Below are 25,457 nucleotides of genomic sequence, written 5' to 3'. Positions count from 1 at the left end.
AAGGGAAACACATGCAAAAAGTTACCTGACAGGGCTTTTAACCATTCACTGCACCATCCAAAATGAAAAAATAACTTTGGCTTTAGATGTAATCTAACACAATGAAAATGTAGACTCTTCTGGGACATGAACCTCTCTGATCTTTGCAACACTTAATCCCAATGCTGCAAAGGATGAAGTATTTACCCTCCCCCATCGGGAAGACATCTATGGACAGCTTGAGGGTAGGTTCACACCTCAGTGACACCCGGGACGTGCGTCCCGGGGCAGCACAATCATGTGCTAGTGCACACATCGGTAGTGCACACGCAGCAATCACAAATTCTTTCTGCGACACACAGCTTTTTTTTTAGCCACGATCGTGTTCACTTGCACTTGCATGGGAGGAATCGCGGCGGGAGCACGACTGGGGTGCCATTAGAAAATAATGGCACCCACAGCGTGATCGACTGCAGTGACCATGCGGCAATCCGTGCAGTTTTGTGTACAATGGCCGCGCGGTCAGGAGTCACCCAGGTGTGAACCTAACCTTAACTTCTTAATATCATATAATCTGAGGAGAGGGGAAAAACACAGGACCTGAGACATAGAAAAGGACAAACACATTTAGTTCAAGCTGTCATTAGAGTTAATGGGTTGCCACATAGCGATTTATAATTTGTTTCTATGGCTTCTCATTCTCTTTCATCATTCTGTCTACTACATCCATTTCTGATTATCATTTTCTTTTATTGCTATATTTCTGTTTCTGCAGATGATTCACTGATATTTGGTATTACTGGTTATTTTCCTTCTTACAGTTTGTGTTTTTGAGTATGTTTGAAAAAACTGTGGTAATTACACAGACGCATCTGAAAATAGTCACTCTTGGAAGGAAGTCTGCGGCTTCTGAAACTAATGAGGTGTTGTTACAGAACTAAGCTGATGAGGTGTCACAAAACGTGTACATGCAGAACAGCCTGTAGCGTTAAGAATATTGTGCAGTGGTAGATTTACCCACAGCAATCGAAAACATTGTCTGCAAAATTGTTTCAGGACTTAAAGGGAACCTATAGCAGTTTTGCATAATACTGTATATTATTATTTTTACAGTGTATAAATATTTAAGCATTAGGTACAGGGTGCAACCAACACCCTGTTTTCTAAAGAGCCATTTGCTGTAAGACAATCTTTCTCTGATTGTTCATACCAATATTTGAGTGTTTTGTGTATGTACATTTCAGCCGTTAAACTCTGGCAACAACATTTTGTTATTTAACACTGTTCACAGAAGCAAGATATTGAAAAAAATACTAAATTCTAAGGTACACAGAGAAATCAGAAAACACAATCCCGAAGATTTAACAGCGACGACAGTGAAGTCTAAGAAAACCCCACTGTGTGGAGAGAATGGGGAAGCAGTACTGAGCACTGTGCCATCCTCATTTTATTCAGAATTTGCAAGTTGATAACAAAAATGGTCTGATTTAAATTAGGGCTGCGGAAATTAACGATTAATCCTTCGATTAATCGTTAATTTTTTTGATCGATCAAAATTATTGTGATCGATCAAAGTTCTTTTGATCCATACTCACCTCTGCGCCGGCTTCCGGGTTTTCCGTCGATGTCCGCGACGTCACCGGACTCCTCCCCCCTTCCACAAGGGGCTCTGTCGGCTAACGAAGGGAAGGGAGGTGGAGTCCGGTGACGTCGATGTCCGTGATGTCACTGGACTCCTCCCCCTTTCCTTCGTTACCCGATGGAGTACACAGTGAGTACACAGCCAAACTCTCCCGGCCGCCCGGAAGAGTGGTTTAATCTGCTCTCTCTTTTTACCGGAAAGGTTTAATCTGCTCAATCGAGCAGATTAAACCTTTCCCTGCGATCGTTTTTTTTTTTCTTTTCTGACATCGGGAGCCGCGGCCTGACCGTCAATCAGAAAAGAAAACAAAGGGCATACGATTGCATAGCTAGATTCCTATTGGCTATTGCACTTTGTCAATCAGCAGAGGGGGGACCTGATTTTTTTTCCACCAGGTCCTCTTCTGGTGATTGAAAGCAGTAGGGGGTGTGGGGCGGTTTCCTGGTTTTCCGTCGATGTCCGTGATGTCACTGGACTCCTCCCCCTTTCCTTCGTTACCCGATGGAGTACACAGTGAGTACACAGCCAAACTCTCCCGGCCGCCCGGAAGAGTGGTTTAATCTGCTCTCTCTTTTTACCGGAAAGGTTTAATCTGCTCAATCGAGCAGATTAAACCTTTCCCTGCGATCGTTTTTTTTTTTCTTTTCTGACATCGGGAGCCGCGGCCTGACCGTCAATCAGAAAAGAAAACAAAGGGCATACGATTGCATAGCTAGATTCCTATTGGCTATTGCACTTTGTCAATCAGCAGAGGGGGGACCTGATTTTTTTTCCACCAGGTCCTCTTCTGGTGATTGAAAGCAGTAGGGGGCGGGTGCATTAGCTAGTTTGCTATAGGCTATTGCAAAGTGAAATAGCCAATAGGAATCTAGCTATGCATTCTTATGCCTTTTTTTTTTATTATTCTGACAACTGCAACTGGCAGAATACTTAAAAAAAAAAAAAGTCTGCAGATAGCAAAGAAGCTATTGCTTCCTGTGCGATCTGCCATCATTTCAGGGGGTGCTCTCTCCCAGCCCCCCCTTACCTCCCCCCTCCGCGGATGGGGGGGGAGAGGGCACCTCCCTGAAACAGAGGGACACCTCCCTGAAATTGCTTATTTCAGGTTGGGATCCCTGGCATTGACCTATACACATACAGCACAGCAATTAATTAAGTAATAAAATGAACTAGGATCACACTAAACCAGCACGTTATTATTCTGAGTTGCCGCACTAAAGCGGCGGCCATATTGAGTGGGGCACGTGAGATTAATAACGTGCTGGATTAGTGTGATCCTAGTTCATTTAATTACTTCATTGCTGTGCTGTATGTGTATAGGCCAATGTAGTTGGATCTGTATGTGCGTTATAATTAATCGATAGATTCCTATTGGCTATTGCACTTTGTCAATCAGCAGAGGGGGGACCTGATTTTTTTTCCACCAGGTCCTCTTCTGGTGATTGAAAGCAGTAGGGGGCGGGTGCATTAGCTAGTTTGCTATAGGCTATTGCAAAGTGAAATAGCCAATAGGAATCTAGCTATGCATTCTTATGCCTTTTTTTTTTATTATTCTGACAACTGCAACTGGCAGAATACTTAAAAAAAAAAAAAGTCTGCAGATAGCAAAGAAGCTATTGCTTCCTGTGCGATCTGCCATCATTTCAGGGGGTGCTCTCTCCCAGCCCCCCCTTACCTCCCCCCTCCGCGGATGGGGGGGGAGAGGGCACCTCCCTGAAACAGAGGGACACCTCCCTGAAATTGCTTATTTCAGGTTGGGATCCCTGGCATTGACCTATACACATACAGCACAGCAATTAATTAAGTAATAAAATGAACTAGGATCACACTAAACCAGCACGTTATTATTCTGAGTTGCCGCACTAAAGCGGCGGCCATATTGAGTGGGGCACGTGAGATTAATAACGTGCTGGATTAGTGTGATCCTAGTTCATTTAATTACTTCATTGCTGTGCTGTATGTGTATAGGCCAATGTAGTTGGATCTGTATGTGCGTTATAATTAATCGAAATTAATCGATTAATCGATTTTAAAAAAATTCGATTAATCGAACAGGAAAATTTTAATCATTACCAGCCCTAATTTAAATCTTTTGTCTAGGGTAGCCAACCAAAGAAGATGACACATTTCACAAACAACAGTCCAGTTTAAGGCACATTTTACAAACAGCAGACAAAATTAGGAGGAATGCAGAAGCATCATAAACTTTATTTAGCAGAGTCTTTGATGGACTGCTGATGAGACCCTGTCATAAAATATCAAAACAGTTTTGTAGAAAAGTTTGAGAAATACACATCTGTCAGACTTGGGATAGTGACCTATATTGCCCTAGAGCGAAAACTTCATACATATTAAGTTTTAAGCTTGCATTAATATCCCATAACGTTTACAGTAATGGAGCTACCTTACTAAATAGTGGCTACTCTATTGAATAAGAAGATATTAATCAGACACTAAATATACTTGAGACATACAAATCAGATCTATATCATATTTGCTATCTAACATATTGAGATTTCATTCTGCCAAATAATATGATCGTTTGCAGACTGTTTAACTTTGTCATATGGAAATTAAGATGAGCGCTTGATTGGGTGAAGTTTATTCTACAACTCCCTCTGCATGGTTTAGAAAAAAGCTGTTGTGTTTGGCACCTGGAGCTCTCGTTTGACATTGAAACTACCAAGGCTACCGAGAATCATGTTTCTGAAGTAATCAGTCTTTATTTGAATCAAGGTGTTAGGTACTATTGTAAGAGGATCTTGTGTGAGTTTTCCAGAGAGGAGATGTTGAGTGAAATATACATTATACCTTCCCAAGACTCTGTCCTCTACTCCTCAGTTCAGGTAAATCCCAATTCTTTCTTCCATTAAATTTTGGGATGTGAGGGACAAATAAAAGGAAAAGATCAGGCCGGGTTGGAGAAACATCTGTGTTTAAATTAAGTAAGGTTGGGCTTGGGATTTTTGTTGTTTATGAGAGATTCTACTTAAAGTGACATTAAACCCTCAGATTTTTAACATAAAACAATACTATAATGTGTGCCTGCCTTACTGTAATCGATGGTAGTTTCCTTCTCTTTGCTGCTCTTCCTTTTAAATCCGTATCTCTTCTCATGCTGGACAGAACTTCTGTTTTGCAGCAGACTGCCTTGTCTCTGGATTGGATACATGGTGTCTGTGTGCAAGTTCACAACCTGAGCCAGCACTACAGGAAGAGGCACTCAGCTGCAAAGGGACGTTCTCCCCCAGCATGAGAAGAGATAAGGATTCAAAAGGAAGAGCAGCAAAGAGAAGGTAAACTACCATGGATTACAGTGAGGCACACATTACAGTATTTGTTTATGTAAAAAAATCTGAGGGTTTAATGTCACTTTAATGTCTACAGGTAGTTTTATTTTCTAATGACTAAACGCCAAACAGTTGATTTTCCAATCAGTGGGTTTAAAAAAAAAGTAATGCAGACTAACACAAATCATTCTTACTTTCCAAGGTTAATAATACCACGTGGGATTCCAGTTGGTGTGCTAAATGCAGGTAACAGTTTCTTCCCAAGACCTATTGCTTTTTCTCTGAAAACCTGAAAACATAAGCAAACCATATACACTAGTTAGTATGTATGTAATCATGATGTAGTCAAAATGTCAGGGTATTGTATTGTTACACCATTGTGTATGCTGATCATGCACTGTACAGCTAACAGATTTAATGCATGATGCCCATTAATTCAAACCGCATGCCATGAATTCAAACTAATACACATAACAGCGCATGGTAGAGTTTAAAATTAAGCTTGGCATGTCTTCATTCACTAGGTATGCACTAAACTGAGGTTTTTACATATGCCTGATATCCTTCTGAACTATTTTGATGTTTATATTGAGATTTATTGCTTGTGATTACGTACCGTGATCATGATCATTGGTTATGTCATGCTGAGACACCTAGTGTTTTCTGTCCATTTATCATTCAGCACATAAGACATGTAGTAGAAATAATCATCTTCATAGGGGATCGCAGATAGGTCTCATCGAGCCTACAGAGGTTCCTATCGTGACTGGTATGTGGCCCAGTCGTAGGCCTGGCTAACCCTGCTGTTATAAGAGATCGATATACGAAAGTGAACTCGCATCTCCACCCCAGGTAGGCCTAATGTCACCACGGAACGACCGTGTCGTGATCTTCACACCCCCCCTAGTAGGGTTGCATATTCTGGAGATGTAATGAATACTGTCCAGTAGAACCATGTGCAATTGAACTGAGTAACCCTGTGACTGGCAGAGGCCAAGAGATCCTCCATCCTGTAGATCTCTCCCACCTTCGCCAGCCACAGCGAGATCGGAGGTGCAGATGTGCGCTTCCAGTACAGTGGTACGCACATTTTCGCCGCACAGAGTAAGTGCACTAGGAGGGACCTCCTGTATCTGCGGAGCGGCATGGGAGTTAGATGCAGGAGGTATTCAGCCGGATCGGACCCTAAACTAACCCCTGTCAACGTGTGGCATACCTCCGCTACCTTACCCCAGAAGTCTCTGAGCATAGGGCACGACCAAAATACATGTAGCAGTGATCCTTCCTGTGTTTGGCATCGGCAACAGAGTGGTGAGCACTGTGGGAACATCTTATGGAGGGTTTTAGAGACTCTATACCATCTGGATAGGATTTTAAAACCCGTTTCCTGGATATTGCTGGATATAAATGCTTTATGTGTCATCTGGAAGATCCTATCAACTTGGGGTGGGGTGAAAGTTGTTCCCAGATCTTTCTCCCACTTTGAAATATATACCGGCAGGGAAAGACCCGGTGGGTCGCAGAGCAGGTGGTTCGATACCGACAGTCCATGGCGGGTAGGGCCCTCCATTGTAGGAATGGTGCACCTGCCCGAAAATGGAGTACCCAAAAGCTGCCTGACCGTATTAAACAGTTGACCTCTTTGTCATGTGGTGAAATGGGTAGGTCTGGGTGACCAAGGACTGGGGTCATCAGGGATGGATAGCTATCCGATTTACAACAGGTCTTGTCTGTTTTGCAGATGGCCAGAGTGGGGCCAATAAGTGGGTGAGCTCGGAGGTGGCTCGTGTGTTTCTTTTCTAGCCAATTGATGGAGGTGCCCTCCGCACACCTTTCAGCAGTCCCGGCCAACAATCAAATAAATGGTGCTCGAAGTAACTTCACGGATGGCACCGTGCAAAACACAAGATTGAAGAAAATAGGTCACCAGCACTCCATAAGTTAAAATGAATGAGTCCTTTTAATGGACAATGATGTCACAGAAATCCAACATGAGCCGACGTTTCGGGGCCACACAGGGTCCCTTCTTCAAGGCAAGAGATGTGACCATGGTCACATCTCTTGCCTTGAAGAAGGGACCCTGTGTGGCCCCGAAACGTCTACGATACCTTCCCCTGTGTGGCCCCGAAAACTCTACGATACCTTCCCCTTCACCGGGAAGGTATCGCCATTCACATACCTTTGATCCGTTGTAGATGCAATAGGCGTGGGCTAGATGTCTTGCATTGACTGCCTCGGCCTAAGGCTGCCCTGTATATTTGGTTTATCCGTGATGAGAAACTCTTTGATACACTTTATTGGAGGACTGTGATGCCCAGAGCTGGTTAAAGGATTACTATCTGAGCTACATGCTGATGTCGGGGAGCAGAACAGTACCTAGAAACCATCGATCCAGCTAAAGAGAGTGCCCTCCGTTCCGGACACAGCCACCAAACAAGCTGAAGCATATGTTCAGTAAAGGCGGAACATCCACAACGGATAAGACAAGCCGAGAAAGAGGTATGGATCTCCTGAACCTATTGCATCTACAACGGATCAACAGTATGTGAATGGCGATACCTTCCCGGTCTCAAGGTTCATCTATATGAATGAGACACCACACCGGATTAAGCACAAAAAAAAAAAAAGGTACATTTTCAATCCAACCAGGAGGATTTTCTTTCTTTTGCTCTGGATACAACCAACATACAATCAAAAACACACGTTCAGTAAAGGCTAATCTTAAAAGCAAAAAGCAGAGATAAGGTTAAACATCTCCTGAACCTTTCCTGCATCTACAGTTCAGTAAAGGCTAATTTCAATAGTAAAAAGCCGAGATGAGGTTAAATATCTCCTAAACCGCTCCTGCATCTACAGCTGGGTTCCTACATACTCTGGTCTCCTGATCTTGAGTGAAGATACATTGCTGTGAGTGCAACATTTATTATTCAAACGAAGCCTTTTGACTTTATTTATCCGTTCCTATTTTTCCTTCCTATTTTTCTTCATCAACATTTTTTTCATACACGTGTATGCTCATTTTTGATCTAGGAGACTGACAGACATTCTCTTTTTCTAACTCTGAGATTTCGAGTTCACAGATACCCTTCTGATATTCAACACCACGGTGAACATGTATACAAGCATCCCAGGCCGCACCTTATTTACATATTTTTTCTTACAAATAGAAATGTATGTTTATATCCACTTGCACTTTCTATGATACCAGCCGAGAGCAGTCATATATATGATGTTTATATGTTTGTTTGGTCTTTTTGATACGTATACATTTTAATATATCCAAAAATAAATTATTTTTTTACTATAATTGTGTTCTACACTTTGTAACTATGGTGGGATCCCCCTTTGGGGAATATTTGCGTTTTTGCTATTAATTATAACAGGGGACCCACCGTGTGAATTGAATACGCTCTGTGTTACTAATTTTATACCTTGAAAACCTTCCCTTCCCCATTTTTATATCTTAATTAAGGAAGTACTGAAGTACTGACGTCAGTATGGGCAGTCCTCATAATTCTTTAGTGCAGATTTCCTATGATCTAAAATAGAATTGAAAATTTAACGGGTACTGGGATAATAATGGCCATGTCCTCTTATTCATACTTACCTACCTGTCTGGTCACCTAACTGTCAGGGTACCGTGTGCAGGTGTCCTCCTGTGGGGGTACCGGCATGCGGTGTGAGGACACCCGCGCACGGTACCCTGACACTAACTCTGCTCTCACTCTAGTTATAATCAAGTACCACTACAGGCTTACCCCAGCATAAGTTGTTACCTGCACATGCTACTCTGGACTACATGCATACACACATTGTATGCTTGTTTTTTTTGGCTTCTTCAATTATGGGGTTTTACAATGCAGCTAAGCAATTTGAGGAGGCTCCTAGAAACAAACCACAAAGTATCTACTATACCTTATGTTCCTTACAGTTGTCTCCTATTTCTAAGGTAGAAAAAAGGTAGAAATAGGTTTTCTCTGATTTGATTTACTTCAATTAGTCTTTTGACAAATGCTTGCCTTGTCATACAAATTAAAAAGATGATTTTAATTAAAATACAAATAAAATTGTATTGAACTTGTGATTTTTTTTTCATTTTTAAAATATAAACAGTTTAGTCAAACAAAAATACATCATAGCAACTTGTATGCACATAATGCAGAACATGATTTTCACCATTCAGACTTTGATTAATTTAATCTCTAGTTTGTGAATTAGTCATTTGGAACATTTCTCTTGAGGTTTCTGTGATTAACATTTCACGATCACATGTATTCTCTGCAATCAGCTGTGTTATAAAGTTAGTTGGGAAGCGCGTACAAAAATAGCACTGATTTCCGCCGCTAGATTATTAAGCAGATGATTTCTAGTTTAAATCTGTCTTTTTATGCTGCAGTATTTATAAATATGCATAACAAAACCGGCAAAGAAATTACCATGGGTCCCAAATTCATTGCCAACGATGTTCCTTTCAAAAGTGATATAAAAGCCTCCTGCTGATATTAAAAATAGTCTTTCCACAATAGGATGAATATAGACAAACAGGACACATTTTTCTTTAATGAAGCCTATTATGTATAGATGCTAAATTTTCCCCCCACGCAGGCTCGGCCAGGGAATGTCTGGAAAGGTCAGGGAATACATAAAGATATACAACTGTTACCCGTAAAGAGCTGGATTGGTCTTAGGTGATCTTTATGCCTATAAGCACCTTTATAAGAGCTATTACAGGGTAGGCCTGCTCAGTTTAATTTGATTTCAATGTGCCTGGTTTAATATGTAACAATTTTTTTATGTTTCTTCACTCTCTTGCAGGAAATATAGCTCTCCCTTGTTCACAGCCCCCATTAAATGAATATACCATTTATCAGATCAGGCTGGTGTACAGACAGTACTTTGACATGTTGGGAATAGAGGATTATATATGAATATGTGTAATAAAGAAATAAAGTCACATAACTTTAGTGCTGCAATAAAATGACCCAACCATCTTCAAAATCAATAAAAAAATTAAGGTAAATTAAAAATGTTATATGAAATGTCATCTAATTACTGAATTGAAGAACTTCCTTATGTTCATATGAAGTACCTCTACATGCAACAATGTTTTTGTGCAGAGAATATTATATATTATGTAACTCACATGTATGCCTGCTTGCTTTTTGGTCTCAAAGTCACATAAAAGGCAAATCAATTAACAAAAAAAATCCAGCAATTCAAACGGTAAGATTAGCAGAAGGATGTAGCGTATTGTAATGTTAACTAATCAGAATATGAAAATACAGTAATACCTTGGTTTACGAGCATAATTCGTTCAGGCAGCATGCTTGTAATCCAAAGCGCTTGTATATCAAATCGAATTTCCCCATAGGAAATAATGGAAATTCAGATGATTCGTTCCACAACCCAAAAATATTCATATGAAATGATTACAATACTGTACTGTAATATAATACTGTACAAAATATAAAGAAAAATAAACCAATTACAGGTACCTTTGTGACCAGTGTGAGAGGGACAAGAGAGAGGAGGATTATTGTGTAGGACAACTATCACTAACGGAATCACTGCTATCTCTTGACTCAATGGAATCTTTTTCATTTCGTGAAACCTTAACAAGGAATCTATCCAATGTGACATGCATTGTCGTTAAACAGACTCATCGCTCGCACTGCTACAGCCTTATTCGCGTGGCGCTTTTCTACAAAATTTTGCTCTTATTGCAAGACATTGCTTATATATCAAGACAAAATTTTTCAGAAATGTTTGCTTGTTTTGCAAAACGCTCTCAAACCAAGTTACTTGTAAACCAAGGTATTACTGTATATTTGTTTGCAGAAGTGTGAACAGCAGTCTATTTAGAGTTTTGGTATCATGCTTAATTTTATTGTTCAACTGAAATTTACTGTGTCAATCTTGTCATTTATTGGTACATTCAGTTTGGCTCCTCAAAAAGGTCCATTGCACAATGTTTAAAATAGCAGTCTGTCTGTTTGCAAATACAATTCTCTAGATTTCTAAGTAGATAATTATTATATTTAAACTACTTGAGTCTTTCTGTCCTTAGCTGTAATCCACCTAGAAGCAATGTATAATTATTTGTCAAATCTATTTTTGTAACTTTCCCAGTGTACTTTTCAGTAATATGTACTGGATGAATCCAAGATATGATTTTTCAATACATAGCTAGTTATTTACCATAAACATACAGATTTTTACACTCACCTCTTTGCCTGACAGGTAGTAAGCAGAGAGCAGTCCTCCAATGTAACGGATGTTAACTTCAAACAAAGATGCCTCTCCATTCTAAAAATTAAAATATATATGGTGAACTAGTATTTTTTTTAAATGTATTAGTTATAAAGTTATAACAGAAAAATCTCCCAATATACTGACATTTAGCGTGTTTATTTAACAAAGCAATTCAAAGAATAATACTGATGTATGGTAACCAATCTAAACCATATATCTCCTTTTCCTCCGTTTTACAGCAGCCATAAAAATGTAGGATTATTATTAACTTGTGTTTACACTGAATAGGGAAGGACTGGGATTGGGTCAATGGAGCATTTACACACTGGGCCAGTATAAAGAATATATGTGGGGCTGGGGGCCTTGAGTAGAAATACTCCCCAATTTAGACCTCAGTCAGAGCAAGAACTGCAGACAAAGAAAGATTATTTGTGATAATAACATGGTATTTATTTATGTGAAACCACTTTATTTTTACAGAGTGGCAGTCATCTTTTTGGCTAACAAAGTACTTAATTATTAAAATGAATACTTTCCAATTTCCTTTTTTAAATATATATACAGTATATTTGCAAAAAAGTGAAAGTGTGTCAGCAAGACAATACCCACCATTCAGCATGGACACCATCGGTACATGGAGCACTTTTTCTAGCATGCAGAAAACTGCCACTGCCATGAAAGGCTAGTGGGTCATGCTGCCACCAAGACCAAAATTTCCCAGTACTCCCTTGAAACTGAATTTGCCTCATTAAAGGATAACCGGACCTATAAAGTAACACTAAGTGTTGTAAGCATTAGGACATAGGTGTTGCAGGAGACATGCCAGTTTAGAACTGACCAACCTGTGCCACTAAAGGCTCTTGGTCACTACTCTGCACCTCCATTCTCCTCACCCCTACCCACCCCAAAGCACACACTTTGGATAAAGGGAAGCAGGGCTTGTGATGTAGTGGGCAATCTTCACTGAGCCAAAAGTCATAAGCCCTGCCTTCCCATATCCAAATGGCATTTTTGGGGTGGACAGAGGAAAGGCGAATAGGTCCACAGTATGGTAATCCATAGCGCAGGATGCCATAACTGCCCAGTTCTGAACTGACAGTTTTAATGCAAGAAGTATTTTCCGAGCCTTACACCTATTCACTATTAAGTTCACCTGCTTGACTTACAAAAAGTGCTTTGCACCAGCAGCTGTTTTGCAGGTGAATATTCTTCTTTACCACTGCTTAAGGCCATTGTACATATTACATATTGTTATACATATTACACACACCGTCTACATACAATGCAAACATTTTAATTTAGTAAACAAATTGTGTACCATTTTGGGGTTCATATATACCATACTAAGGAGTCTATAGGCAAAGTAGTCAAATCCTGTTATGTTGCCCAACATCAACCCACTCTCAATCTAGGTTTCAATGGCTAGTAATACCAATATTTGTTCTAGTTGTTAGATGGTGTCAAATGCACCTAAATTTTGTGCTAGAGCTTATTCATCACCAACTTCAATAAAGATTTATAAATCAGGATTACTGTTCCCATGTTTATACATTATAATGTACACAGGGATATCAGCTATATAATACAAGGTTTTCTTGATTAAATGACCTACTAAGATAGTTAGAAAAGCCCCCTTAACCTTAAAGAACTTGATGCTCATTTATAGAAATGATCTTACCACATTCAGATCTAGGCTGTTTTCAATCCAGTGTACAGCATGCTCAAATTCCTCCTTCAGGTTCATAATATAAAGTGTGTCCAGAGCATCCACAATTGTAGCTCCCTTCAGTCCACCTGTTTGGGAGTGAGACTCATTTATAAAGTGCTGGCTTATATTGAAAAACTAATCTTGGTTGCAAGTAATACTCAAATGTAAACCTAGCCCTATGATTAGTCTTCATTTAAAATCTATTGGAGTGTCAGAATAGGGCACTTTATTCACTGATGCACCGGAAAACATACTGATGTACCTTAACTCATTACAATTGAAGAGCAAGTTTATGTGACATGTGAAAGCAATCAGTGAGGTTCTAATCTTAGTCAGCAGATACTTACGTTGTGCTAAGAATGGAAAGTTAAAGTGACACTAAACTCAAGAGTTAAATCTTAAAAAAACATTCAAGTAACTTAACTATTAACAAAAATGTATCTTATTTGGGTATCACTAGGCTGTAGATCCTCAAATCATCTGTGAATTGGCGCTGACAATGTCCTTCCTTCTGGAGGGTGGCTACTTTTGCTCCCCATAGTCCCTGTGTGTGTGTTGTAAAGTAGTCACCGCTTCAACCTCAATCCTGTGATGGACTACAATCTCACGTTTATTTAGCTAATTTGTATTGAATTATAGTCAATCAGGGGAGCAAGCTTTGAGTGGTGGCTACTTTACAACACACACAGGTACCAAGGGGAACAAAAGTAGCCACTCTCCAGAAGGAAGCACAGTGTCAGCACAAATTCAGAGAGAGATAGTCCTCAGAGGGTCACTGTGAGCATTCTTCTTGAAGCCTTTGGTGTGTAATTATCTCTGCCTCTCTATTCCTGTATCACTAATCACAGAGGCAGGTCCAAATCTGGTTGGTGAATGTGAAATATCTCTTAGTGCTGTTTTTTTTTTTTTTTTTTACTTTCTAGATACGAGAGGAAGCAAGGATCCTGCGATGGGTGTATCTGGTTCTTCTGCTTCACAAGCAGGGGTTCTCAGATCAACAGATTACCAAGAAAAGGGAGTGGGGTTGACTGGTGCACAACATCCATACCTGGGTAAAAAATGTAGGTAATGAGCTGGCAGGCTGTATGTGCCACTTAATGTTTAATTTAACATTTTGACTAGAGTATCCTTGTAATCAGAAATACATTTTACTATGATATGTTGCTAAAATGTGTTTTCAGGTTGGTTATTATGTGTCAGATGACAGATAGTGAATAGATAGTTGTTACCAGAGAAAACATTCAGATTAGACAAAAGTTGTAAACGGAATGCCCTGTACACATATCTCCTGGGTTTGGTCCTGATTTCGTACAATGCTTAGATAGCTAAATGTCCATATTTGCAGTGTAAACTCTATGCAGTAATTCATTAAATGTCAACAATATTTCTCTCGAGAAATATCTAGACCTAATGGCACCCTGTGTAGAAAAAAGTGACAGAAAAATGTTAAAGCATCACAGTTTTGCCAAAAATCCATTAAATTCTATAATTGTGTATACAATCAATTCACAATTGTGTATACATACAATAGTTTACACAATCAGTTCTATAATTGTGTAGAAAATCAAAAGGAGAAAGTCCAGTTAAACCCCATCTACAATATGGGGCTTAGGTTTGGGCTACTATCATGAATGTAGAACTTCAGATAAATGTTTTCCAGTTTTACAGCAGGTCAGAAGCCAAATTAGTTAATGATTGTAGATAATCCAGAGAATTAGTCACATTGCAAAGTACAGAAGTGATTTTCTCTTTGATGGGCCTAGGAATGGATACTTTTCTTCTTTACTTAAAACCTGCATAAGTACAAGCCTAAAATAAGATGTTCATTAAAGTATTTATGTAATTTACATTTATGGGTCTAGACAGAAGTATTCCTTTCGTAAGATAACATGAAATTCTATGGGTTTTTTTTTTACCTTTTGCTGAAACCGATATTTTGTAGAAATACGTTTTTTTTTGTACTTGGCTCAAGAATAGGAATAAATGCAATAGGTGTGTTTATGGCATGGTACAAGTGAGCTGTCTATTGATGTAACAGTGCACATGCATGCCACATCCCCAGATTCTGAGATTTGCTGAGAAGTGATGAATGGATCCTGGCAGAGTTGTATTTAAACTAGCTCGTTCCCTAGAGCAACTATTTAGTGCAGCCACCCTATTAACATAGTTAATTTGCCATAGCATCCCATTCACATGATCAGACATAATAGCCAAACAAGGCACACTGAGGCAGGAGGCTGAAAAAGTTGCAGTAGTTTTGCACATGCTGCGTCTGCACAACTCAAGCCAATATCTCATAGCGTAGTTGAAAATGTCACACTACTCTGTTAGTAGCTTGGTTCTAGGTTTATGAACTTCGAGTGTGTGAACTGTAAAATACAGTACTATATTATACCAACAAAAATACACAAACTGTGCATAGATAGCAGCAGTTTAGGGGCACAGGGGCATGGCTTTGGCAGACAGGATGGTGCTACTAAACCTATTATGGGAATGTGTTATTCTGAAATCTTGAGCCATAGTCTATGTTAGTTATAAAGAAATCCAGTGGTGGGTCTTGGAAGTCGTGGCCATCTCAACAAGGCAGCCAAACCCCTATAAAAAATGTGTTTTACCCAACTTTGGTATGGTTGTATGGTTTAAAACAGGTTGAGAGCCATCATATCCACTGCCCTCTGATCCTACTTCTGTTTATCTTTGTTTCCAAAGAAAAGGAAAACTTTAGTCAAGCTGTTTCCTTCTGTTTTAATATATTATTTTTTTTTAACTGCTGTAAGGACAATAATGTCAGCACTTTAGATAATTAAATTGGACTCCTGTTGAGGTCTGTTTCTTCACTGCAGAGCTCAAAGTGCTTAACATTACAAATTGTACATTTAACATTCATTTCAATTTATTGAGCTGTAAGGAAAAAATTAAACGTTGATTGCAGAAATGATAGAAAATATCATTACAGTATTTGAAAACATTTAATTAAACAGATACATACAACATGTGTTAAAAGTAAAGAACAACAATTAGATGAAAACATTGCAACTATAAACATAACACAATATGTTCAAAATATGCCACTCAGGAATGGCAACTTTAAAACAATAATTTGCCTGGCTCAAAATACCAGCTTGTCTAATCTTGGATCTTAGTTATATAGTGGGCATATGATGTGTATACAAAAATTGTATACAAATAGACCTAATTTGTTAGATAAAAATGTTTAATTAGACACAATAGAATTTGTTTAGTAATACCAAGCACAGCTATCACTAGTAATGTCACCTATAATTAATAGAAATACAGAGGCAGCTACTGTTAACCTGCTTCTGGAAGTGTTAGTTGCTTGGCTGTCTCTGGCTTCAATATATTGACTACTGACCTGGAACAAGAATGCAGATTATAAAGTCAGACTGAAATCAGAACTACTCATCTGCATAAAACTCTGGAAAGGGGTTAATGTCCAGAGATGATCTTTAATATACAGTATTTTATGGTCGGTAACAAAAATCACTTAAGATCATTAGATCATTAGATCAACATGACAACTATGCAACTAGCATTTTTAGAACTAAGTCAGCAATGGCAGTCTCCATAATTCTCTACATGAGTTTCCTTCAAGCAGGTTTTCCTTACCTACAGCAAACATATTTTATGTATCTTCTGGCAGAAATCATATATTTTTTAAATGTTCTTTGCATTTGCATTTTAAACATGCTAAATGTCTCCACTAAAAACATTAGAGCACCCTAACTGGTTTTATGGCATAATTATGGCAGTGCCACAATTATGTATTCATTCATTGTACTACCGTACTAAGTATTTTCGAAATAGTATTACTGTCGAGACAGAATGAAAAGGAATGTACATACAGAACCAGACTTTTGCATAGCTAATATAGGCCATGGCTGGCAGGTCAACTCTGAGCAATACTCAACCACCCACACATCATAAGGCTGGAAGTTACACATTACCATGCATAATGAAAGGTTCCAGGCTGCCACCCTGGCTGCCAGGGAAATCCATCGGCTCCTCCAGGGGCTGACTGGCAACTTTTGGCCCAGGGGGCAAGTAACACCCAGAGGCCCACTGAGCCCCCCTCCTGCTTTCCCTCTTCCCCTGCGTGCTCCCCACCCCCCTTGCCACTTCCGTCAGCCATGTAAATTACAACACGGGAAAACAAAATAAACTAGGGATGCTCCCATATATATCGGCCGCCGAAATATATCAGCCGAAAATTGCACTTTTGGCATAATGCCGAATGTGCCATTTCCTGGCTGATACAGCATTGCATCTGTGTATTCTCTCCTCCCTGCTGGGTGCTGCTCTGTGTCGTAGCGGGGAGGAGAGAAACTGTGACAGCCGGCCGAGCGCTGCTCTCTTCTCCGCACCACCTGCTCAGCCTCCTGTGACAGCGTGTCAGGAAGCAGAGTGAGGCACAAGCATGCAGTGATCAGTGATCGCTGAGTGTTTGTAAATAATTGAGGACATATCATGTTTACTGTGTCCCCAATTATGAATAAATAGAAAGTGATCTACCTCACCTTCTGTTTATTCATGATTGTGGTTATAGTAACCATACAATGTCCTCATGTTATGAATGAACAGGAGCACTCAGTATAGAGGATTCCTGTTCATTGATAACAGAGGCTGCAGAAAAAGAGATTGAGGACTCTGTGTTCTCAATCGCTTTTTCTATTTTAAAAGGGAAATATCAGGGGTCTGTTTAGACCCCTAATATTAGACCCCAAAGCCCCTAAAAGTAAGGTAAAAAATAAAAAATATTTAATAAAAAATTAATAATGAAATAAAAAAAATAAAGAAATTTAAAAGTTTATTAAAAAAATTAAAAATGAAATATTTAACACAGAGCACAGTGGACAGGGTGTGAGACAGAGGTCAGGGTGTGACGTAGAGAGCAGAAGTCAGGGTGTGACGCAGTGCGCAGTGGTCAGGGTGTGACGCAGAGCGCAGTGGTCAGGGTGTGATGCAGAGCACAGTGGTCAGGGTGTGATGCAGAGCACAGAGGTCAGGGTGTGACGCAGAGCGCAGAGTGTGACGCAGAGGTCAGAGTGTGACGCAGAGCACTGAGGTCAGGATGTGTTACAGAGCGAAGAGGTCAGGGTGCGACGCAGAGGTCAGGGTGTGACACAGAGCGCAGAGGTCATGGTGTGACGCAGAGGGTGTGACACAGAGTTTGAATGTTCCAGCAGCCTCCTCGTGTGTCTCCTCCCTTCAGGTCCCGCGCAGCACTCCACAGCCTGCCAATGGTAGCTGGGCAGTCTCCCTCCCAGCCAATAGCAGCAGAAGTGGGCGGAGGGAGCTGCCGTGGCCGCCGAGGAGCCCGATCAGTGACACGGGCATTCGGGAAGGCAGCCGAACATGCTGTTCTCCTCGGCCGCTGAAGTAGCGTGTTAGCGCCGGCCCGACGGGGGCCGTTTTTAGAGGCAACAGAGAGGCCCGGGGGGCAACTGCCACCCTGCCCCCCGGCCCAGTCCGCCCCTGGGCTCCTCATTATTGCTGCTTGTGCAAATTGTCATTTACAGCTGACCCACATTGGATTTATACACCTAACACTAACTGCTAGCAGAGCAAGGTCTCTTTTTGCCTCTCCACCCTGGCCTTGCCAAGCCTTGTAGGGCTATAAAGTCTGATCTGAGATAGGATGTAGAAATCCTGTCCCTGTGTACATGTTCAGAGTACAGGGCAACAGTGATCAATATTTTAGGGAAGTCCATATCTATGTTCTGCACAGGGCATTTTACCGTCTATAACTGCCACTGTGACTGTTTAGTTAACCTTCTTATTTGTTACGCCATCCCCAGTCCTTCAACTTGTCTTAAGTTACCCATGAACATGAAATGACCCTTGTTAGATCTGTCTATTTTCAGCCAGGTAACTACCCCATGTCCAGAAGCACTGCAAAATACCCAAACATTTAATTTATTAAAAATTGGATCATTCCTGTTAAAATTATTGCAATTGTTTACACCTTGATAAGCCAGAGCTGCAGATGTCTGCCAGCAGCTCTATATCTTAAGGTGTTGCCAGACACCTGTACTGCCAAGCGTGCATGTTTGTGGACCCAGAGGTTAAACAGAAAACCCATATGGTGGTCTGATTGTGCATGCTTTGCCCTTCAGTGTCTATTGCTGGCTATAAAACCTGCAGTTTAATATAATGAGAGTAAGCAGCATTAAACTCACTGAATTCATTCCTCTTACTTTAAAGGGTCAGTTTATCACAGAGAATGGATATTGCTATCCTCTCTTATACTCTTTTGGGGTTGGCATTCAGGCTCACATTGTACGGCCCATTTATAGAATGTGAGCTGCATTGTGTAGCCTGTGCTTAAGAGAGGTCTGTGATGGAAGGATTTTTTTTACTACAGAACTTTCATTAATTTCAATTGCGCTCTCCTATCTTTTGACTCCCAAAGTCAGCAAAATTAAATGCACACTTGTAAAGCACATTGCTGTGCTTTGTAAATGTGCAGAGCAGCCATAACCCTGTTTTTTCAAATGTCCCCCTATATGTATCCAAATGTGACCAAGAAGCTAGCTTTAGTCCAGCAGGTGATGTGGAAACCTAGGCAATATCAATCAATCAATCAATATTATGAAAAGTCCTAATTGAAATACTGACACAACACAGTAATAGTTAATATTTAAAAAAAAAATAAAGCTTACCAAACAAACTTCCAAAATGTCCATCTTTAGTGAGAGGACGCAACTCATTTTCCCCCCAAGCATATTTCTTGTAGCTGTCCCAGGCAAACTTCATCATCTGTAATTGTATAAAGTAAATGTCAAATATGCTGCTCTGTAGTTTCTAATTGGAATATTCAGAAGTGACCTTTCCCTACAATTAAAATGTATTAAACCCTTAAACCCTAACAATGAACTGTTATTTTCCTTCTTTTGGATCGTTCAACATAGCAATGAAAGCGCTTAACGATATCTGTTTTATACGTGAAAAAGGCCTGTTTATTTTGCCAGAAATCCATTGATCTAACTTCCAATAGTGAGCTGACAATGCTGCACTGAAATCTCAAACAACGTTATTAGCCCTTTTTCCTGTAAATTGCAGAACATCGCCTGCCCATGTTATGGAAATGTTATGGAGAGAGGAAAGTGTTATGCAGTCCTACCACACTTCCTGTCCTAGGGTGACAAAGTTGCTCCTTCGTTGTCACAGTAAATGAGCATTGTCACTCTAGGACAGGATTACTGGCAGAATCACCAGTAGAAAATAAAGGAAAAAAGACAGAAAACGCAAATCTAATGCAACCACCACATCTAAAGACTGTTAAGCTGCCATATATTACATTTTTTAATTCTTGGGTTTATATACGATTTAAATTGATGTAGATGTGTTTCATAAAACTGAGCCAGTCATGTCTGCTAAAAAGTGTCTGCCGGCATGCAACGATAAACCCCCAATGTGTTTGTAAAATTAATGTGTTTGCATTTTCTTTGTAAAGATTTATCCACCCACATGGTTTTAAAAGTGTGCTCGTCAAAAGGAAACCTCTATTAAACTGCTCATGAAATACAGTTAATCATTGATCACAGTGACAAATGCTCCAGCCCAAACAAAGATTTGCAGCTTCAGATCAGCTGCTAAATTAATGAACACACTAAAATAATGAGCTCTAACTAGTTCAACATTGTTTATTTAAAACAATAAATTTATTGTCAACAGAGATTTACATTCATCATTGTATATTATGTCTACATTATGTCTGTATTCTGATGCTCCGATACTGCTAAAGAGATTTTCCATGCTTCCCCCAAATTATTATGTTGGGTAAAGAATCTGACAATCAATAGGACATTATAGGTAATGGCTATAATATACTGTTTGGGTATTTCAAACTGGACTCTGGGGGAACTGAAAAGTTGAAATGCTTATGTATTAACCATCACCTGAAAAATGTGTTCATCCAATCTTGTGATTCAGGTACAGCTGCAAAACACCATGGCCAGGTCCATGACATCTAGTGCAGTTATGCAATACAGCTTGGCAAAGGGCCTTCTCCTGGACTGCTATTAGGACAGTGAAGGAGCAACCAACATGAATAAGATTACACCTTTGCTCCCGCCTCCTGTAACCATGTACACAGTACTAGACTGACAGCATTGTGCTATGCAACAGATCATATGTTTGTTCACAGAGCTGACCATGTCCATGTGCAGTCAAGAATCTACAATAAAAACAAGGTTATTTAAAAAAAAAAAACATTTAAAGCTGAATTCCAGGGAAATTAAGTTATCCTTACAGTAGGGAAAATTAAAAAACTACCTTTGCAGAATTTATCCCTCACTCGTTTTTGCCTAGAATACCACCTTATCCCTTGCTCCCGCTGGCTCCTCCTCTCTCTACGAATAATCCCGTGAAGTCTCTTCTCTTCAACACTCTGTCCATTGGTTGCACATGATTGACATCAACTCCGAAGTCATGCTGGTAGGTTAATTGGCTCCTCTTTAAATAGGCCCTCTATGTATGCATGTGAGATAGGGACCTTAGATTGTAAGCTGCTTGACGGTAGGGAATGATGTTAATGTGCAACTTTGTAAAGTGCTGCGTAAATTGTGGGCGCTATATAAATACCTGTAATAATAAATAATCATGTACAATACAGGACCAGCAGTCCTCCATTGTAAGGATGCTGAGGGCAAGCCCACAACTGAGAGCATCTGAGGAAAGATGAGAGTGCTGGCTGCTGGAGGAGCAAGGTAAAGGGTGACCGACGGGAGTTGGACGTTTTTAGAACATGTAGTACACGGTAAGTGGTGATGGGAGGGGGACGAGCTGTGTGTCTTCGCCCCCCCCCCCCCCACTGGAATGCCAATTCAGTCACAGTGAAGCAATGGACATTTGTGGTGAGTCTATCACAGCAACGCAGGAGCTATTTCATCGAGAATTCAATGTTAAAATCAATGTTGGTTCACATGGAGCCATTCCCAGTCGCAACACTGTCCTCAGGTTTGTTGAACAACCGGAAACATTATGGTCTGCTCGAAGACATGCAAGTGAGTTAGGGTTGAGTCGTGAATCAGTGAGAACCAAGATCACGTGCATTCGCAGTCTTTTTGTTGCTCATAATCTCTCACATTGAGCTGTTGAACAACCTGCATTTTGTATGGATGGAATCTTAAATCTCTAACTCACTTGCATGTCTTCGAGCAGACCGTCCCGGGCTCCTAAGCAATGTCTCTCTCACCCTTGCAATGTTTTCCGGCGTCGTTGCAGTGCGGGCGGGGGCCTGGTGGTTTCTTGTTCATAATGTTTCCCGTTGTTCTGAAATGTTCAACCCACCTGAGGACCGTGTTGCAACTGGGAATGGCTCCGTGTCGACCAACATTGAATTCTCGTCGAAATAGCCGCTGCGTTGCTGTGATAGACTCACCACTTCGAACAAAGCTGTCGTAAGCAAAAAATGTTGTAATGTCCACTGCTTCATTGTGACTGAATTGGCATTACAGTGGGGGTGGGGGGGGGGAAGACACCTAGCTCATCTCCCTCCCATCACCACTTATTGAGTACTACCTGTTCTAAAAATGTCCGACTCCCGTCGGTCACACTGTATAAGGTAAGTAAAACTACTCTTATATGGTATCCTATGCAAAAATATCCATTTAGCCCTTGCAGTGGGACTCCCCTCACACTGCAAGTGCTAAATGCTTATTTTAATTTCCCTGGAGTTTATCTTTAATGACTTTTAATGAATAAATAACAAAATTAAATTGTGTTTTGCTTAATATCTGCTTGGAAATCTATCTAATCTATACAGATATTTTCATAGCATCAGCATTTCCAGTCTTACCTAAGGGTAAGAATTGTGGTATAACACCATTTGAAAATTAATGGGCAGTGCTGTCTGATCCAAGTATATGGAAATTGCTCATCCGTGAACTGTATGTCATAGATTAATTAACTTTTTACAATTCATTTATTGATACAATCTATTGACTTTAGATAGATATGTGTATGGTAATATTCTTCAGAACTCCTTATAGCAATATATTTTTCAGAGGTGCAAATATTGGCCTTTTCTGTTTTGGGAATGTGTGTCACATTTGTGAGGTCAAGCACTGATGTTGGACATGAAAACCTGTCTCACAATTAGCATTTCAGTTTCAATCTAATGGTGTTCAGTAGAGTTGAGGTCAGTTTCTCGACACAAATATAATAAAACCGAGTTTATGGACCTGGCTTTGTACAAAGTGCACAGTCCTGCTGGAAGAGAAAAGGGCCTCCTGAAAATGTTGCCACAATTGTCTAAAATGTCTTTGCATGTCATAGCAACAGTGCCCTTTACTGGAAACACATGAACTCAATAATTTGGAGGAGTATCTGCATACTTTTCACTATATAGTGTATCTCTGGCAACAAACATTTCTCCACCAAATTTTTACAGCAATAAACTTTCTCCACCTAACCTTCCAGTTCCACCCACCTGCCAGAACTACTTTGTTGGGGTTTAAAGCACTCTACTGCATTTTTATAAGTGAGACACCTGTTTGCAACAACAGATGCTTTGAGACTCAGAGCCAGTGGCGGAACTATCACCATAGTGACCCAGGTTGCCGCTATGGGGCCCGAGGCACAGCGAGGCCCAGCCAGGATGAAGACCAAAGGGGTGATGCTGTGCGGGCTGCCTGGGTCGCTATGGCATCGCAGGCTGCTGGCTGTCACTGGCGGTTGTGAGGAGGAACGCACCGCTGTTCAGATCACTGAAAACCTGTTCCTCCTCACAGCCACTGCTGAGTCAATGACAGCCAGCAGCTGCAGAGGAGGAGGCTGGGCATGGCGTCAGCAGCGGAGGAGGAGGCAGGGCTGGCGACGGGGGAGGAGGCGGGACCAGGCGGTGGAGGTGGGCCAGCAACAGAGGATGCGGGACCCGGAAATGGAGAAGGCTGAGCCCGCCAGCGACCATGGAGGAGGAAGAGGCGGGGCCTGGCCATGGAGGAGGCTGACAGCAGATCGGGGCTGACAGGTAAGAGGTGTGCAGGGGTTCAACTAGCCCATCTGAGACCCTGGAGAGCCGACCATAGAGAGTCTATGGTGGGCTCTGCAGGGTCACTCTCAGGTGGGCTGTTTGGGATCTCAGGTGGGCTCTGCTAGAGGCATAACTAGAAATCAAAGTGCTCCATACAAAACTTTGCTATGGTGCCCTGTGATTTCTAGTTACGCCCCTGGTCAGAGCAGATTTTTTTTGTACTAGCGGAGACCTATGAAGATATAAGATATCAGTGGATGATTCAACCCATCACCATCAACCCTAAAACTAAAAAATTTTTTGCCAAACTCTATCACACAGTTACAAATGATGGTAGAACATACAGCAAAAACAAAAACATGACAGAATTAAAAGTTCAATGATTACTAATGTTTTACAATGATAACAATAAAAAAAGTTACCTCTTTTATTTTATTTCTTCTTTCTCGTGTTTCTGGGTCTTTCTGTTCATGATGTTTTCCCAGTGGTGGATATTTAAGAGATTTCTGGAAAGCCTTATAATCAAATACAAAGTCAGCTTGGTTCCTTTGAGCTGGAGATATTTCATTGTCTTTATTTTTGGCTTTTGCAGCTACTATATGCTCTCTGTTCAGTGAGTTGTCTTCTTTGAGTGTTTCATAGTTGTGAGCTAGAAATCCCAATGGTTTCGCATTCACATCAAACTCATCTTTGGATCTCCACTTTTCCTGATTTGTATTCCGAATCAGTGACTTTTGATAGTCTACAGTTTTTTTGTTCATTTTCTTATTAGCATAGTTATGTATTCTTTCACCGCTCTGGCTCTGGGTACCTGATAGAAATATCCTTTTAAACTTTGACGTGTCCGGTAAGAGAAACAGTGTTCCAAAACAAAGTGTGATAAATCCAGATAAAAACAATAAGAACACAAATTTCTGAGAAAGACGAAGTCCAAATCCAGCTGGAAATATCCCAGAAATCTTTCTCAGGAACATGGTTTTAATTTGCATCTAATTAATTGTACTTCGCTTACAAATGTTCATTTTGTAATTGCATAGATATCTTAATTTGTCTTTAAATCTCTTTCAAATGGTTCAGTAATGTTGAGTCATGAAGCTGCTAGTGTATTCCCACCTGTATCGATAAAATAAATCTGATGTTGTTAGAATGAAAAGCCATTTCAGATACCAGTTTAAGAACATGTTATTAACACAGAAAGGAATTTAAATGCAACAATAAAACAATGCAGTTACTAGGGTCTGATTTGGGACCTGTAATTACAAAATAACCCATGGAATGTAATCAATATCTGACTTTTGTTTTTTCTATTCATTTCTGTGTTATGTGTCATTCTTTACAGCATCACAAATCCTGTGGTGCCAGGGGTAGGAGAGTGGGGGTTCACTTCATTCTTATCACCACATGGACCATCATGGAATATCCAGCACGCAGTCTCACACTTACATAAGAACCACGGGCTACTAACTGAAAATATGCAGCTCAGTCATAATCTTCAGATGATGACATATCTTTGGGGTTGAGCACTGGATAACATAGTTCAAGAGAGAGTTCTGATTTGTCTGAAATAATGCTATTACCTGGGCAGCTCTC

General features: G+C 40.4%; 1 protein-coding gene across 1 annotated transcript in view; it reads right to left on the bottom strand.

Moving 5' to 3' along the window:
• MAN1C1 (mannosidase alpha class 1C member 1) overlaps nt 1-24,959 on the bottom strand; it is a 49,988-nt gene extending 25,029 nt beyond the window's left edge. Inside the window, exons 1-5 of the mRNA XM_018558034.1 lie at nt 24,290-24,959; nt 19,552-19,648; nt 12,842-12,957; nt 11,137-11,217; nt 5,106-5,200 (exon numbers count right to left, since the gene is read on the bottom strand). Coding sequence (XP_018413536.1) covers nt 5,106-5,200; nt 11,137-11,217; nt 12,842-12,957; nt 19,552-19,648; nt 24,290-24,856 — 956 coding nt within the window. The 5' untranslated portion in view covers nt 24,857-24,959. The remainder of the gene's footprint in view (nt 1-5,105; nt 5,201-11,136; nt 11,218-12,841; nt 12,958-19,551; nt 19,649-24,289) is intronic.
• Nucleotides 24,960-25,457: the final 498 nt, after the last annotated feature.

Source organism: Nanorana parkeri, unplaced genomic scaffold (genome assembly GCF_000935625.1).
Source record: "Nanorana parkeri isolate BGI_ZX_2015 unplaced genomic scaffold, ASM93562v1 scaffold316, whole genome shotgun sequence".
In the NCBI taxonomy this organism is placed as follows: domain Eukaryota; kingdom Metazoa; phylum Chordata; class Amphibia; order Anura; family Dicroglossidae; genus Nanorana; species Nanorana parkeri.
Note: the sequence above shows the minus strand (reverse complement) of the source record. Positions and strands in the feature narration are given on the sequence as shown.